Source organism: Cavia porcellus, unplaced genomic scaffold (genome assembly GCF_034190915.1).
Source record: "Cavia porcellus strain 051 isolate PalLab524CR breed Dunkin Hartley unplaced genomic scaffold, mCavPor4.1 scaffold_6, whole genome shotgun sequence".
Lineage (NCBI taxonomy): Eukaryota > Metazoa > Chordata > Mammalia > Rodentia > Caviidae > Cavia > Cavia porcellus.
This window is the reverse complement of record NW_026947489.1, coordinates 56,471,271-56,484,043: the sequence shown is the minus strand read 5'-3', so window position 1 is coordinate 56,484,043 and position 12,773 is coordinate 56,471,271. Positions and strand designations below refer to the sequence as shown.

At 54.0% G+C, this 12,773-nt stretch overlaps 4 protein-coding genes across 5 annotated transcripts in view; all 4 read right to left on the bottom strand.

Annotated features, from left to right (window-relative positions):
* Znf775 (zinc finger protein 775) overlaps window positions 1–12,773 on the bottom strand; it is a 57,764-nt gene that overhangs the window by 43,432 nt on the left and 1,559 nt on the right. The window contains exon 1 of one of the 2 annotated variants that reach the window (XM_063250717.1): window positions 1,294–1,427. The exons of the other annotated variant lie outside the window; for it this stretch is intronic. The gene's annotated coding sequence lies outside the window, so the exon portion shown is untranslated. Of the gene's footprint in view, window positions 1–1,293; window positions 1,428–12,773 lie in introns of those variants that run through there. 2 annotated transcript variants of the gene reach the window in all.
* Window positions 1–12,773, bottom strand: part of Repin1 (replication initiator 1) — a 39,227-nt gene that overhangs the window by 24,999 nt on the left and 1,455 nt on the right. The window lies entirely within an intron of this gene.
* Window positions 84–1,369, bottom strand: Lrrc61 (leucine rich repeat containing 61). Its single transcript, XM_063250721.1, has one exon. The coding sequence runs from the start codon at window positions 1,367–1,369 to the stop codon at window positions 590–592; it is 780 nt and encodes a 259-aa protein (XP_063106791.1). The 3' UTR covers window positions 84–589.
* Zbed10 (Putative protein ZBED10P) lies at window positions 4,788–11,555 on the bottom strand. Its single transcript, XM_013152125.2, has 2 exons — window positions 11,419–11,555; window positions 4,788–9,281 (listed from the first exon to the last, which is right to left on the bottom strand). The coding sequence occupies exon 2, from the start codon at window positions 9,233–9,235 to the stop codon at window positions 6,095–6,097; it is 3,141 nt and encodes a 1,046-aa protein (XP_013007579.1). The 5' UTR covers window positions 9,236–9,281; window positions 11,419–11,555; the 3' UTR covers window positions 4,788–6,094.

Here is a 12,773-nt window from a genome sequence, read left to right as displayed (position 1 = left end):
AGTGGGGGTGTGTGACTGACAAGCACATATAAGGCAAGAGGAACTCTTATGCAGGCTGAGGCAGAACACCACAGACCAGCATAGACAAACAAATTCACAGAAGTTTAATAGACTGGGGTAAGCATGTAGGGTCGGCTCCAGGGAAGCACAGGCTGGGCAGAGTGGACTACTGTCCTCTGCACAGGCAGGTGTGGAAGGTCGATGTGCCCTAGTACCAGCCATGCCTGGGCTCTGCAGGGCTGGCTGGCTTGCTACTCCAGCCCTCCTCACCATACCGTGAGCAGAAGTAACCCTGTGCGCCAAGTCTCAGGCTGACAGCCAAGAGTGGCAGCTGCTGTGATCCTGGGCTCAGCACCCCTTTCCTCTCAGTGTATGTGCCAGCTGCCCGTGAGCACAACTCTACTAGAGGCTGCTTGAGAGCTCTGTCCTGCCCCATGTGGAGCAAGGATGGGGGAGGGTAGAGGAGGGCGTGGCTCTCAGGATAGGGATAGATGAACCCACAGCTGAGCTTGCAGGGTCAGTGGCCAGTGTGAGGGGTCAGCATGCAGAAGAGGAAAGGAACTGCAGGCATTGAGGCCACAGGGCCTATTCAGAAGACAAAAGAAGAGCCAGAGCCTTTGGGGCTAAGAGCCTGCTCAGCCCGGGCCAGACTGTCACTGGCCTGGCGGTCCAGGTCTTGGCACTCCTGCAGTGTGTCCTGGAACTGTCTGCAGGCCTCCTCCAGGATAGAACTGCTCCGGGGAGGCCAGGACTCCCAGTACCCAGGCTCCACCCAGGGCTGGGCCTCTATGGCTCTGGGGCCAGGGCTGGAGCTGGGGTGCAGGGAGCTGTCCAGGTCCCGGCACAGCTGATAGAGCTCACTGCCACGGCCACTCACGCGCTCCCCATCGATGACTTTCAGGCCGGGCAGCAGCTCCTTGACCGCAGCCCAGTAGGATGAGCTGGCACACAGTGGGTTGCTGAGCCGGGCCAAAGAGTCCCGGAGGCGCAGGTACTCCAGGTTCTGCAGCCCAGCCAGGCACTGCAGCTGGCCGGGTGTGGCTAGTAGGTTGCCCGCAGCGTTGAGACTCTGCAGGTTCTCACAGGTGGCCAGAGGCTCCAGCCCAGTTAGCCGATTATTGGAGACATTGAGCACGGTCAGCTGGCGCAAGGAGGCCAGGGGGCCCAGCTGGGTCAGCATATTGCCCGACAGGTCCAGCCACTCGAGGCCCAGGCACTCTCCCAAGCAGCCCAGGTCCGTCAGCCCAAGGCCTTGCAACTTCAGTAGCAGGATGGACTCTAGGGCGAACTCACCCGTGTAGGACTTCAGCAGCTGGGGCGTAATTCGTGGCCCAGCTGCCTCTCCTGGTTTCTTGTCTGGAGGCTCCATATGAAACCAGTTGGTTTGGATGGCTTGGGCCCTGGAAGGGCTGTCACAGGGGTGTGGGTGTCACTGGAGGTCAGCCGCTGCTCCCCTAAAACAGGCACCTTTGGGTATTCTCAGGCCAGTGCCAAGAGGCCTCGCTCTGGTTCCTGCCTGGAAGGCCCTCGGGTCCCTGAGGAGAGACAGCTGAGTCAGGTGGGCCTTTCTCAGGCCTGATGCCTACCCAAAGGCCTGTACTGCCAGAGCCAGCACCCAGGACATCAAGGCCTGAGACACAGGAGGGCACAGGCCCTTGCCTGAGGGGAGTGGCCCTGGCTGGTCCTGGTAGTGACAGCCATGCTGCTTGCAACACAGGGCCAACTTGGCCAGTTCTGTCCAACCTGACTCTGTCAAGTCAGGAGAGGGGACACAAATCCATCCTTACCAACCTCATCGAGGCACACATCTTTAAAAGGTAAGATTTATTTCTATACAGACAACAAGCCACCACCATCACAAATGTCCTTTGCTTCCTTACTAGGATAAAGGTGTCTATGCAAAGCCTAAGAACAGCACCCTGCTCTACTTCACTTACTCAAAAAATGTTTTCTAAACTGGGTGTGGTGATGCACCCTATAATCCCAGCACTCTGGGAAGCTGAGGCAGGAAGGCCTAAATTTGAGCACAGCCGGGGTAAGTTAGTAATTTAGGAAGATGGTGTTTCAAAAAAAAAAAAAAGAAAGAAAAATGCAGAAAGGAGGCTGGGAATGCAGCTCAGTGTGAAGGCTCCGGTTTCAGTCTTGAGTACTACACCACAAAAAGACAACTAAAGCTCTCTATTTTTCTAAATTTAATGTGGTTTCTAGAGAGCATCTTGACTGCAACCACAGGCCCTAAGCTTTTAGTATCAGGCAAGAAAGGCAATGGAAGTTAAGGCCAGGGAAGCCATGGTGTCAGTAGGCACAGCTGGTTCCCACTCCCTGCTGCCCACTCTCACCAGCACTTTGCTTTGGCATCAACTGATCAGAGATTAGCTGGTCACTGTGTCAGACCATTCACACTGGTCACTGTGTGCCAGGCAGCTGAGAGCCACCTGCAATACGATGTCACTTTATGAATGACAAACTGGTGGCGGCCAATGCTGAGGACATATCCAGAGGGAGGAGCAGGGGTACCTCAGCTGGCTATCAGGGGTGGAGGAAGTCGTGTGAGGCCCCAGGATTGTGAGGTCAGGGTATGAAGGGGGGTGGGCACGATAGTGATGCTGTCCAGAGGGCCAAGGCTTAAGCAAAGAGGACAGTAAGAGCGCAATTCCATTCCAAGGGCAGCTTCCCAGCCTGGGGGCTAAGCCAGGCAGGCAGGCGGGCATGTGCACATATGACACACGGAAAGGCTCTCAGGACCACTGTCTTGCTGCTTACAGAACCTGCAGGCACAGGGGCTGGTGATTTTAAAGTCCTATTTCACATGATTGACACTTTTATTTTTCCTCCAAGGAAACCAACTAGTCTTCCAGATTCACCCACCCTGCCAGCAATGACCTAAGGGTCCACCAAGGACCCACCAAGGAGTTGGGGGGCTTTGAGTGGATCATGCACACACCTCCCACACCCTGTCCTAACTGAGAGACTGACAATAACCAGAGCGTGGAGCAGGGTGTCACAGAACTGCCTAGCTCACAGGGCAGAGGGTGCTAGCAAGCACCAGCCACACCAGTTCTGTGCCACAAACACCAGCGAGACACAGATCCAATCCAAATGAGGGCATGGGGAACAGGTGGATGGACATGGCCAGGTGGCTGGCAAGGCTCCCTTCTTAGACCAGATACAGAGGGGACAAGAAGGGACAAGAAGAGATGAGGGGCTGGAGAAGTGGCTCAGTGGCACAGTGCCTGCCTAGTGTGCACAAGACCAAGTCTGACCCTCAGGAGGGTACAGAAAGACACTCTACCCTGCAGTGAGTGCAAATGATTGTGACTGTGGCTGCGCAGGAGTGCCAAACTGATGAAACCCAGACATTCTTAGCAGAGATGGCAGCTGGAACTCGAGGAGAGTATGGACTCACAGGCAAAGCTACTGGGAACACAAGCCATGTGATGCACCTGTGGGGTCTCCCCAGGAGGACCCCACCCATGATCAGGGGGAAACAGTTCAGAGATGCGTGCACAATGAGAGAGCAGGACCAGAGAACCCACCTGCTGCTGAGCTGCTTGGGCATGGGACACACACAGGCACCAAGGGAGGCGTGAGGCTTTCAAGGACGGATAGGGACACTGGTTAACACCCACTGGGCCTGACCAAGAGCAGGCCTGAGATGGAACACCAGATCAGCAGTCACAGGTGGAGGTGAGGCCAAAGCCAACCACAAAGGGCTGAGGAATGAATGGCCTGACGGACTGGGTCAGTGGTTTCTTTGAGACAGCACTGGAAAGCACCAGGGGGTGGGACACATGGGGATGGTGGCTGTGTACACGTACCACAGTGAGGCTTCAAGAAGTATATAGAGAAAACCAGGGAGCAGAAACACTCAATGGGAGCGGAACATGACTCTTCCTCATCCAAAGGGCCACGCAGGAAGGTAAGCACACACTGGCACCTGCTCCACTAGTGTGGGTCTGTCCTGCCCTTCTGGAGATGCTGCCCCTGGGCTGGGGGTGGATGAATGACAGCAGCAGTGTGTGGTCACAGGAAACCCTGACATTCCTGAGGTCACAGACAGGTGGCCCTAGGCAGGAATGAGCATTCCACAGCAGTGACCGGCCCTGTCCCCGCAAGGGCCCCAGCTGAGCCTGTGTGGTGTGCAGCCAGCCCCCCTACAAAGGAAGGAAATGCACCTTCTTGGCCCAGCCTGAATTCAGGATTCAGTACCATCATACTCAAGAGTCTCGAGGGAAGCTGACTATGATGGAGGGGAATAAGCCTACCCGCAGTGAGCCTCAGTTTACCTTTCTAGGAAATGAGGCTTAGGACATGACACGACAAGAGGTCAGATGGGGACCTCTTTCCCGACCACATCCCTCCTCAGACACTGCACAGACTATTCTGGAAAGTCAGTCTTTGCTGGCCTCTGCCCACCAGACACCAACAGAACCAGCTCAGCTGTAATATCCACAACTGTCTACAGATGTTGCCTAATATCCCTGGAAGGATGAAAGTGTTCCTGATCACAAACACGGTGCGAGTGCAGGACCACAAAGCTCTCAGCCTTTCTTTCACTCCTACCCTCTCCCCCGGGGAGCTGGTGCAGTGGTCACATAGCCCCAGTCACCAACCCAGGATGGTCAGGATGGCATGAACTCGTCTCCCAAAGGAGCCCACAACCACCGTCACCCACCCACTGCCCACTTCTGGTGCTGCAGGAAGCCAGAGGCGAACACTTCAGAAGCCAGTCTGGAGTTTGAACTATGTGACTTCAGCCAGTGAGTGAACACCATGCTTACAAAGCGTTAGTCAAAACTTGCAACTGTTTACTGTTAAAACAAAAACACTGCGTAAGAAATAAGTCATAGGATCTCTAGTGTAAAACAAGGACGAGGTCAGAGCACTGGCTGTGAATGAATGACACGACTACAGTTCATCTTTCCTGCTTTGCATTTTCAGTCCTTTCCCAATGAATTAGTGGGATGACACACCAGATTGACAACCTAGGAGGGGCTGGGGACAGCTTTTTGGGGTCACCATTCAAGTGAGATGGTTTATGAAGCTGAGACTGCACCTTACTACTGATGATCAGTGGCCATCTTGCTGAGTGACCAGGCACCCTCAGGGCTACTTGGACTCAAGTCCTGTGAGATGTGCAGCGCCCAGCCACTGCCTTCCTCTCCTGTCCAACGCCTCTGGTTCCCAGCCCTCAGGCGCCACACTTGGTGCTACGGGAGTGCTGAACAGTACCCTGCCAGCAAGTTCCTTACACATCCTCCCTCTCTTCCAAACATGCATCTTCCCTAACAGTGGCCAGGGGGAAGGAGGGACAGGTGCTGCCAAGTAGAACACGGACCCAGCAGGCTGGGGCTAAGCTCGGCACACTGAAGACTAGGGATCTCTCAGCTCTCTAGGCCAGCTGTTCAGTTCCAGCTCCTGTGGGTTCCCAGCAAGACCGCGCTGTGTGCATGCGTGCAGACACTTCCCCGCCAAGGTGACTACTCTGCCTCAGGCTTCCTCCCTTTCTGGGCAGGCTGTGTTCATTTAGGTAGTACAGGGGTCAAACCAGGGCACTTAACACTGAGCTACAGCACCGGTCCTTTTTATATTTTATTCTGAGGTAAAGTCTTCATTAAACTGCCCAAGCTGGCCTCAGACTTGCAATCCGCCTACCTCAGCCTCCCAAGTAGTTAAGATTACAGGTATGGGCTCCTGGCTAAAGCTGCTTCTTAAAGGAATGCTTCCATGTATCCACAAGGATGATCTGTGCAAGATCCTAAATACCCACTAATATGAAATATTTCATATCAGTTTTAAAGACCATACAGAACAGCTCACAGCCACACAGGAAAACAGTTAAGACCTTCCTCTGCACACTGTTGGATATACATGGATCAGTGAGGAGAAAGTGGGAGCTTATCAAGGACAGAGATGCTGACCCTGTAGTGACAGGTTTCAGAAGGTGACATCTAGGCTACAGCACTGCACTCCATGCAGGGTTTCCCTGAGTAAATCTGTGAACAGCAGACCGTGGCTGTACCTCCGAGCCCTCAAGGTTTGTGGAACCTACTGGTGCGGTCCCAAGTTTGCCCACTCTAGCATGGCAGGTAGGCTATGAGGTCTGCTCCCTCTCAGCCAGGTCACTGCTAGAGATGACAAGGTGCGGTGGGGTGTAGTGAGGAAAGTACTCCAGGTTGGTTTTTAGAAAGAGCAGGTGCTCAATGGCCTCTACTTTGAGTGGGGGCTTCTGTTCTACAATGGTGGGGCTGTCTAGAGAGGCCAAGACACTTTCTGAGAAGGCTCTCGTGGGCGGGCAGGATAGGTAAGTGGTGGCCAGCTGGGCCAAAGCTGGCCAGGCACTGCGCTTCCTTTCCCAATAGGCCAGTGGGTCCTCCTGAGCTCCAATGGTCTCGTTGTCCCGCAGATATTGCCTAACAATGACACTGGCCATGTGGTTCTCTGTGGAGAGAGAGGCCCTGCTGCTCTGTGATACCAGGAGGCCCACACTTTCCAGCTGCTCTAGCAGGCTCTTCTCCCTCTGCACCAGCAAAAAGGGGCCTGGGTCACTCTGCCTGCACAGAGACTCCCTCTGGCCTTTCCGCTCAGCCCTGGCCCTCCTGGTGGTGCTCGAGTGCATGCTCTTACATCTCCCACTGAAGGTAGGCAAGTATTCAGTCACCATGATCTCCTTGACCTTGTATACCAGGACTTGCTTCCAGTGGTCAATGTCAGCCCCCTCGGGCAGGATGGCCTCGACCTTGCCCTTGAAGCGTGGGTCCAGCAGGGTGGCCAGCACAAACTCCTCACGGTAGAAGAGCTCATTGAGCTGATGGTCTGTGGAGAGCTGCAGGGCCAAGCCCTCTGCCAGCCGCAAGGCTGTGCCCACATCCCCAACGCTCTGCTCCTGGAAATGCCTGTGCACCTGCTCCAGGAAGATGTACAGGTAGCGTAGCTGGGGTAGCACCTGGCTCAGGGAAGCCTGAGGCATGCTAGCCTCACGGACTACCATCTGGAAGGGCTGCAGAAGCTTCACCAGGCTGTCTGCCAGGCTCCAGAACACAGTAGACAGGGCAGTGCCAGCCTTGCCCAGCTGCTGACTCTCGGCATATGCTTGCAGGGCAGGCTGCTGCCCTACTAGCCACTCCATCAAGCGGTAGGCTGAGCTCCAGTCGTCTGACAGCTTCTCAAAGGGCTGCTGGGCTGGGAGGCCACACTGCTGCTGGAGCTGGCTAAGCAGACTCCGGGCCTCCACCGACCCTTTGAAATGGCTACAGATGGCCCTGGCCGTGCCCAGGATGATCTGGACGCTATGGTGATGATGCAGAAAATTGCTCACCACAGAGTCAAGGCAGTGGGTGAAACAGGGGATATGGGTGTAACCCTCGGCCCTTACTGCCCACTCCAGGCTGGGGTAGCCACCTGACACCAGGAAACCAGCCTTCAGGGAGCCACGGCCCAGCCATAGGCTAATCTGCTCCAGCAGTTCAGGCTGCACATCCTCAGTGGCTCTCTTGAGGGTCAGGCCCCGGACCCAGAGCACTGCACGCTTCCTCAAGCTTACTGATGCCATAGGTTTGCTGGTCACCCAGTGGGCAGCAACGGCCATGTAGCTCACCACCGAGTCCTGGGCGCATACAGAGGTGGTGAAGTGGACATGGCCACCCTCAGCCCACTGCATCTCCTCAAGCACCTTGTCACCCATGGCCTCATGCAGCGAGGGCAAGGCTTTGTCAGAGAAGAAGGCTGGGGAGGGCAGGTGGTAGCAAGGGTCCACTTGAGCCATGAACCTCCTGAATGGTAGGGAGGACACAAAGGAGAGTGGCAGGGCCAAGCCACACAACAGCTCTGCAATCCTGTGGTTCCAGGCCTGAGCCTGGGGCCAGGTGGGGTCATGTGTGTCACTCAGGCTGTCCTTGACTGACCCAGGGGAAGCAGGCAGTGGCAGCAGGGCTGGGAGTAGCTGCTCGCGTCTGTCTAGGGCCAGTTCCCTATTGCTGTCCTCCAAGGGCAGGGTGTCTGGGGAGTCTCTAGGCTCCCCAAGGCTGAGGGCACCAGCCTTCTTCTCCTGTGCCTGCCCTGCCCCTGCTGGCCACTGACCTGGGCTGCCTGAGACTGCCCTTCTGTCCCACTCCATGTTGTGCTTATTGGTCAGGTGCTGGATGAGACTTGAGCCTCGGGCCCGCCCTTCAGCTTTGTCCCGTCTGACACTGGCGCCACACAGGGTGCAGGTGACACAGTAGGCGTTCTTCAAGTCCCCAGTAAAGAACTGTCTAACATCTGGTGTGGCATGTGAAGGATTCAGGGATCCTGGGGTGGAATCTAAGCCCCAGGTCTCTACTTCTGTATCTCTGATCAATTTGTTCAAGCAAGGGGGCTCCGGGAGGCTTGGCTGGGGCCCCAACTTCTCTATCACACCACGAAGCAGATGCTTTTTCTTCCGTTGTTTGGGGTATCGCAGTTCCTTGACCGGATGTGCTGAGAGGATGTCAGCCTGCCTTGATGCCTCGTTTTCCTTGGGCTGGCTCACCTCCAACCTGTCAGGACTGGTGTTCTGGTGGAAGAGAATCTGGGCTGGAGTTGGGGTGCAACCTGCACTAAGAGACAGGGACCTTGTTTTTTTTCTTGTCTTTATCCCTTCCTCTTTCCGTCCACGTACTTTCGCCTTAGATACTTTTCTCTTCTCAAGCTGCACAGGGGGTTCTGACCCAGGAGCAAGGTGGAGATCATAGGCTCCACAGTGCCCCTTGGGCTTACTTCTTGAAGGGCTGGCCCAGCACTTGGCATGGGAGGCAGAGGACTGAAGATGAGGTTCCCCCAGACAGTGGGCTTTTCTCTTTCCATTGCAGGCAGGGAGGCCAAGAGCACCTTCTACCTGATTCTGTAGGTGAGCTTTGCCAGATGGAGAGACTGGTGTGCCAGGAGGCAAGGGGCAGAAACTGCTCTTCCGCCGAGGTGAGTCGCTTTCCTGCTTTCTTGGGGGCCTCCAGAGTCTGGCTTTCCTCTTATGGTCACTGCTGGCCTTGTCTCTATCAGGCAAATCAAGTTTGACCTCCATCTCTGGTAGGCCTTCTGGGGCAACCCCAAGCGTATGAAAGGTGTTGGTGGCTCTGGTACACAAGTCAGGGCTTGGACAAGCTAGGGTGGTGGCTGGGTTCTTGGGTCTGGTCACTGGGGTGCTGGCACTCACACAAGGCTCCTGGCCCACTGGTCCTGAGGCCCTTTGTCTCTTGGAAGGGTTTTTGATTTTTTCCATTTCCAATGTGCTTGGAAGCTTGGGGCAATGAGAAGATGGATGGAGGCTGGAAGGCAAGATGACAAGTACGGCTCTCAGCAGCCTCGCTAAACTCTGGGGGCACTGTGAAGAAGAGGAAGCCCATACAAGAAGGGCAAGAGACAGGCCCAGAGAGAAGATAAAGCACAACAGGATGGTGTAAACTCAGCCCAGGACAAGACTCCCATAGCCCTTGCTCACCAGAGGTTTCTGTGTCCCTCTTCCAACTGATTTTCCCCTTTTTTCTTTTGGGGTCTCAGAAGGCAGAAGGCACTTGTTGACTTCTCTGTGTGTTGTGGATAGAGGAAGACAGGCAAGGGCCCTATGTTCAGAGATAACGTGCAGAACCAGAGGCACTCTGAGGACTCAGGGGCGTGCTCTCATCACAAGTCCCCCAGAGGCCTCACTGCAGGAGAGGTCAGGAGGGAGAGAGACTCCTGACCTGTGTCCCCAGCACCTGGGCTCTCCTGGCCTACAAGGGCACAGCAAAGGTGCCATGGGCTCAGGGGTTGCTAAGTGAAGCCACCTACGGAGTCCTGAGCTGCAGTCTTTGCTCACACCCTTTGAACTGCCCTCATGAACATCAGCCTCCTACAGAGAACAGGGCTGGTGGCAGCTGTCTGACCCTAATCATCGTAAGCCCTGCACCCCCTCAGACTTCTGTCACAGACTCCCAGAAGGCTGCTCGTAGTCCCTCACCTCCCACTCCTCTAAGGCATACACAAGGCCCCAGGGACTCTGCTAGGCCAAATGGGCTCTGCCCCTGCACTTGAAGCCCTCACCTGCTTCCTCCCTCCGGAATACCCCTACTCTGCCCCACCCCAACACTGCTACTTGCCCTTCAAAGACTCTTTATAGGTCTCTCTGTCTGCTGAAGGTCCCTTCAGGCTGCTCCCTGAGCCCTCTGCTGTTTCTCAAACTTCTTTCCCCAACGCTTCTTGCAGCCAACCCTGTCCTGGTAAGTGGGCTGCCCAGCTGCTGACACCTATCCTACATAGTATCTTTCCTGTACCTTATGTCAAGTTCAAGGCTATGAAGAGACCAGACCTGAAGAAGTCACAAGAGACAGATGAGACAGAGAAAGAATGCAATGAGGCAGGACAAGCCTTGTAAGCCAGGGTTATTTCCCAGGGACAGAGGAAGTTGATTTAATACTCCTAACATGAATATCTGAAATCGGGGCAGCTGTATCTCTTCAAACCAGAAAAGGATGCAATTAAAGAAGATTAAGATAAAAATCCATGGATTTGGACACTAAGTGAGTGACACCCAACATTATGGATCACAGGAGATGCAGGGCTGTCTCTGACTGCCGTCCAGGAGCTCCTTCTGGCAGTGCCCCAGCCCTGCTCTTTCCAGGAGGCTTTGCAGAAGGCAGAGGCAGCAGCACATGCTCGATCTCAGAACCCAGCCAGCCCTTCCACATTACCAGGGGACCGGAAGGCCCACATGAGACTGTGTATGTGAAATGCCAGGTACTCTCCTAGGCCCAGGACTGCTCCCAGTGTCATGCAGCAAGGGACCCCAGCTCTTAGTTTATGACTGAAGATATTGCAACCCAGGCCATCTGTCCAAACCTCTGAAGCAGCTTGCAGTGAAGATACAGGACATGGCATTAAAACCAGGCCATGATAGAGAACACAGAACCATAGAAGGCACAGAAAAGGCACCAGGCGTGGTAACACAGATAATCTCAGTACTCTGATAGGCTGAGGCTTGTGGATCGTTTGCGCCTAGCCTGGGCAATTAAGTGACTTAGCAAAACTCTGTCTCAAAACTTAAAAAAAAAAAAGAGAGATTTGGGGTAAGGCACTGGGGGATTTAGCTCAGGGCATAAATGCCTGCTTGGCAAGTGTGAGGTCACGAGTTCAATCCCCAGCATCAAAAAAACAAAACAACAAAAAAACACAAAAATACCCCAGAGATTGGGGGTAGGGGTGTAGCTCAGTGTAAGGTCCTGCATTTAATACTCAGTATGGGGGGCAGGGCAGGGACTTAATGGAGAAATCTGTCAGAACTGTGGCCAGAGACCTATTAGTTACCAAAGGCACCAGTCCTGTTCTGTTTCCCATTAGCCTCATCCCACAGGACTCTGTAGTTTGCAAATACTCTGGATGCCTCTAACTGTTAAAGAACTTGGATTTTCCCTGTAAGGGGTGGTTTACCTTGGGCTACAGCTTCAGGGCTTTTAATCCTCAACAGCCCCAATGGATGAATCCAGGATCTCAGGAAATTGGCACAACATTAATGCTACCCTCTTCTCTTCCACTGGAGCACATCAGGGTGGAAGTGAGCCAGACGATGGTGACAGACAACCTTGAATAAATAATTCTAAATTGTAATTTGTGTGTGTGTGCATGGAGCTGGAGGAGTGAACCAGGGCTTAAGTATGCTAGGCAGACATTCTACCACAGAGCTAAACCCCAGAAAAACCATCCCCAAACTGCACTACTTTGGGATTCATGACACATCACAAGGTGACAACAGGGGAAGATTAGAACAAGACGTGACAGAGATTCCAGACCAGGAATACTGTAGCCTGAGCAGGTCACAAGTAAGCAGAGTCATCACCAGGTAGAAAGAAGTAGGGATAGGGGCGATGGGTGGGGTCATCTGGAGATCCACACAGGGCAAAGCTGAGACTAAGCAGGTGGCTCTTTTTAAACAAACTACCAGGCAGGCACCTTTGCACAGAAAGCAGAAATGGGCAAAATGTCAGGAGTAGAGAGTGGCTGACAACACTGGGAGGGCACAGGGGCAGCCCTCTGAGATGACTCGGTGGCAAAGGCAGCAGACAGAGAAACCTAAGTCGTGGGAGCAAAAGCAAGGGAAGACACTTTCCAGAAAGAGCTGCTGACAGGGCAAAGGCCACACCTGAGGATGAAGACAAGGTCCACCCCACAGCAATGAGGTGTGACAAGCAGGTATCCTGGTGGGTCAGGTCCAAGACTCCCAAGACGCCAGAATCCACAGATGTTCCAATTCTTTATATCCAATAGCAGTGTTTGGGCACAATGTATACACATCCTCTGCATCCTTTGAATCATCCCTAGATTTCCTGTAACACCGAGGCAACTCAAATACTATGGAAATAGCTGTTATCCCCTATCATTTAGTGAATGAAGACAAAGAAAAACTCTGGGTATGTTTGGAGCGGTTGCCAACTCTTCTTTTCCTGCATCTTCTGGTGGTTGTGGGTTGCAGTGCCTGCAGATGCGAGCCTGACAGGATCTGGCAGCTGCAGAAGGCCACCTACACTTGGGACTGTGGGGTGGAGATGCCTTGAGATGTCTCCAACAGAACAGGCCTGGGGACTGGAATGCGTGTGTGTGAGGCTCAGTACAGAGGAGAAATTCGAAATCAACACTAGGAGATTGCTCAGTGACAAGTCATGTATGGGACTGGCCTCTGGGTTTGGAAGAAATCATTTTTTCTGAGGGAAGGAAGAAGGATGGGTATGATGGCAGGGATGTATGGGCCCCGTGCAGGGTAGAGAGGGAACCAAGGCAGCCTATACTCC

Bases quoted from the DNA above. Each gene is read 5' to 3' on its own strand.
- Lrrc61 (XM_063250721.1), bottom strand. From the start codon at position 1,369: ATGGAGCCTCCAGACAAGAAACCAGGAGAGGCAGCTGGGCCACGAATT.
- Zbed10 (XM_013152125.2), bottom strand. From the start codon at position 9,235: ATGGAAAAAATCAAAAACCCTTCCAAGAGACAAAGGGCCTCAGGACCA.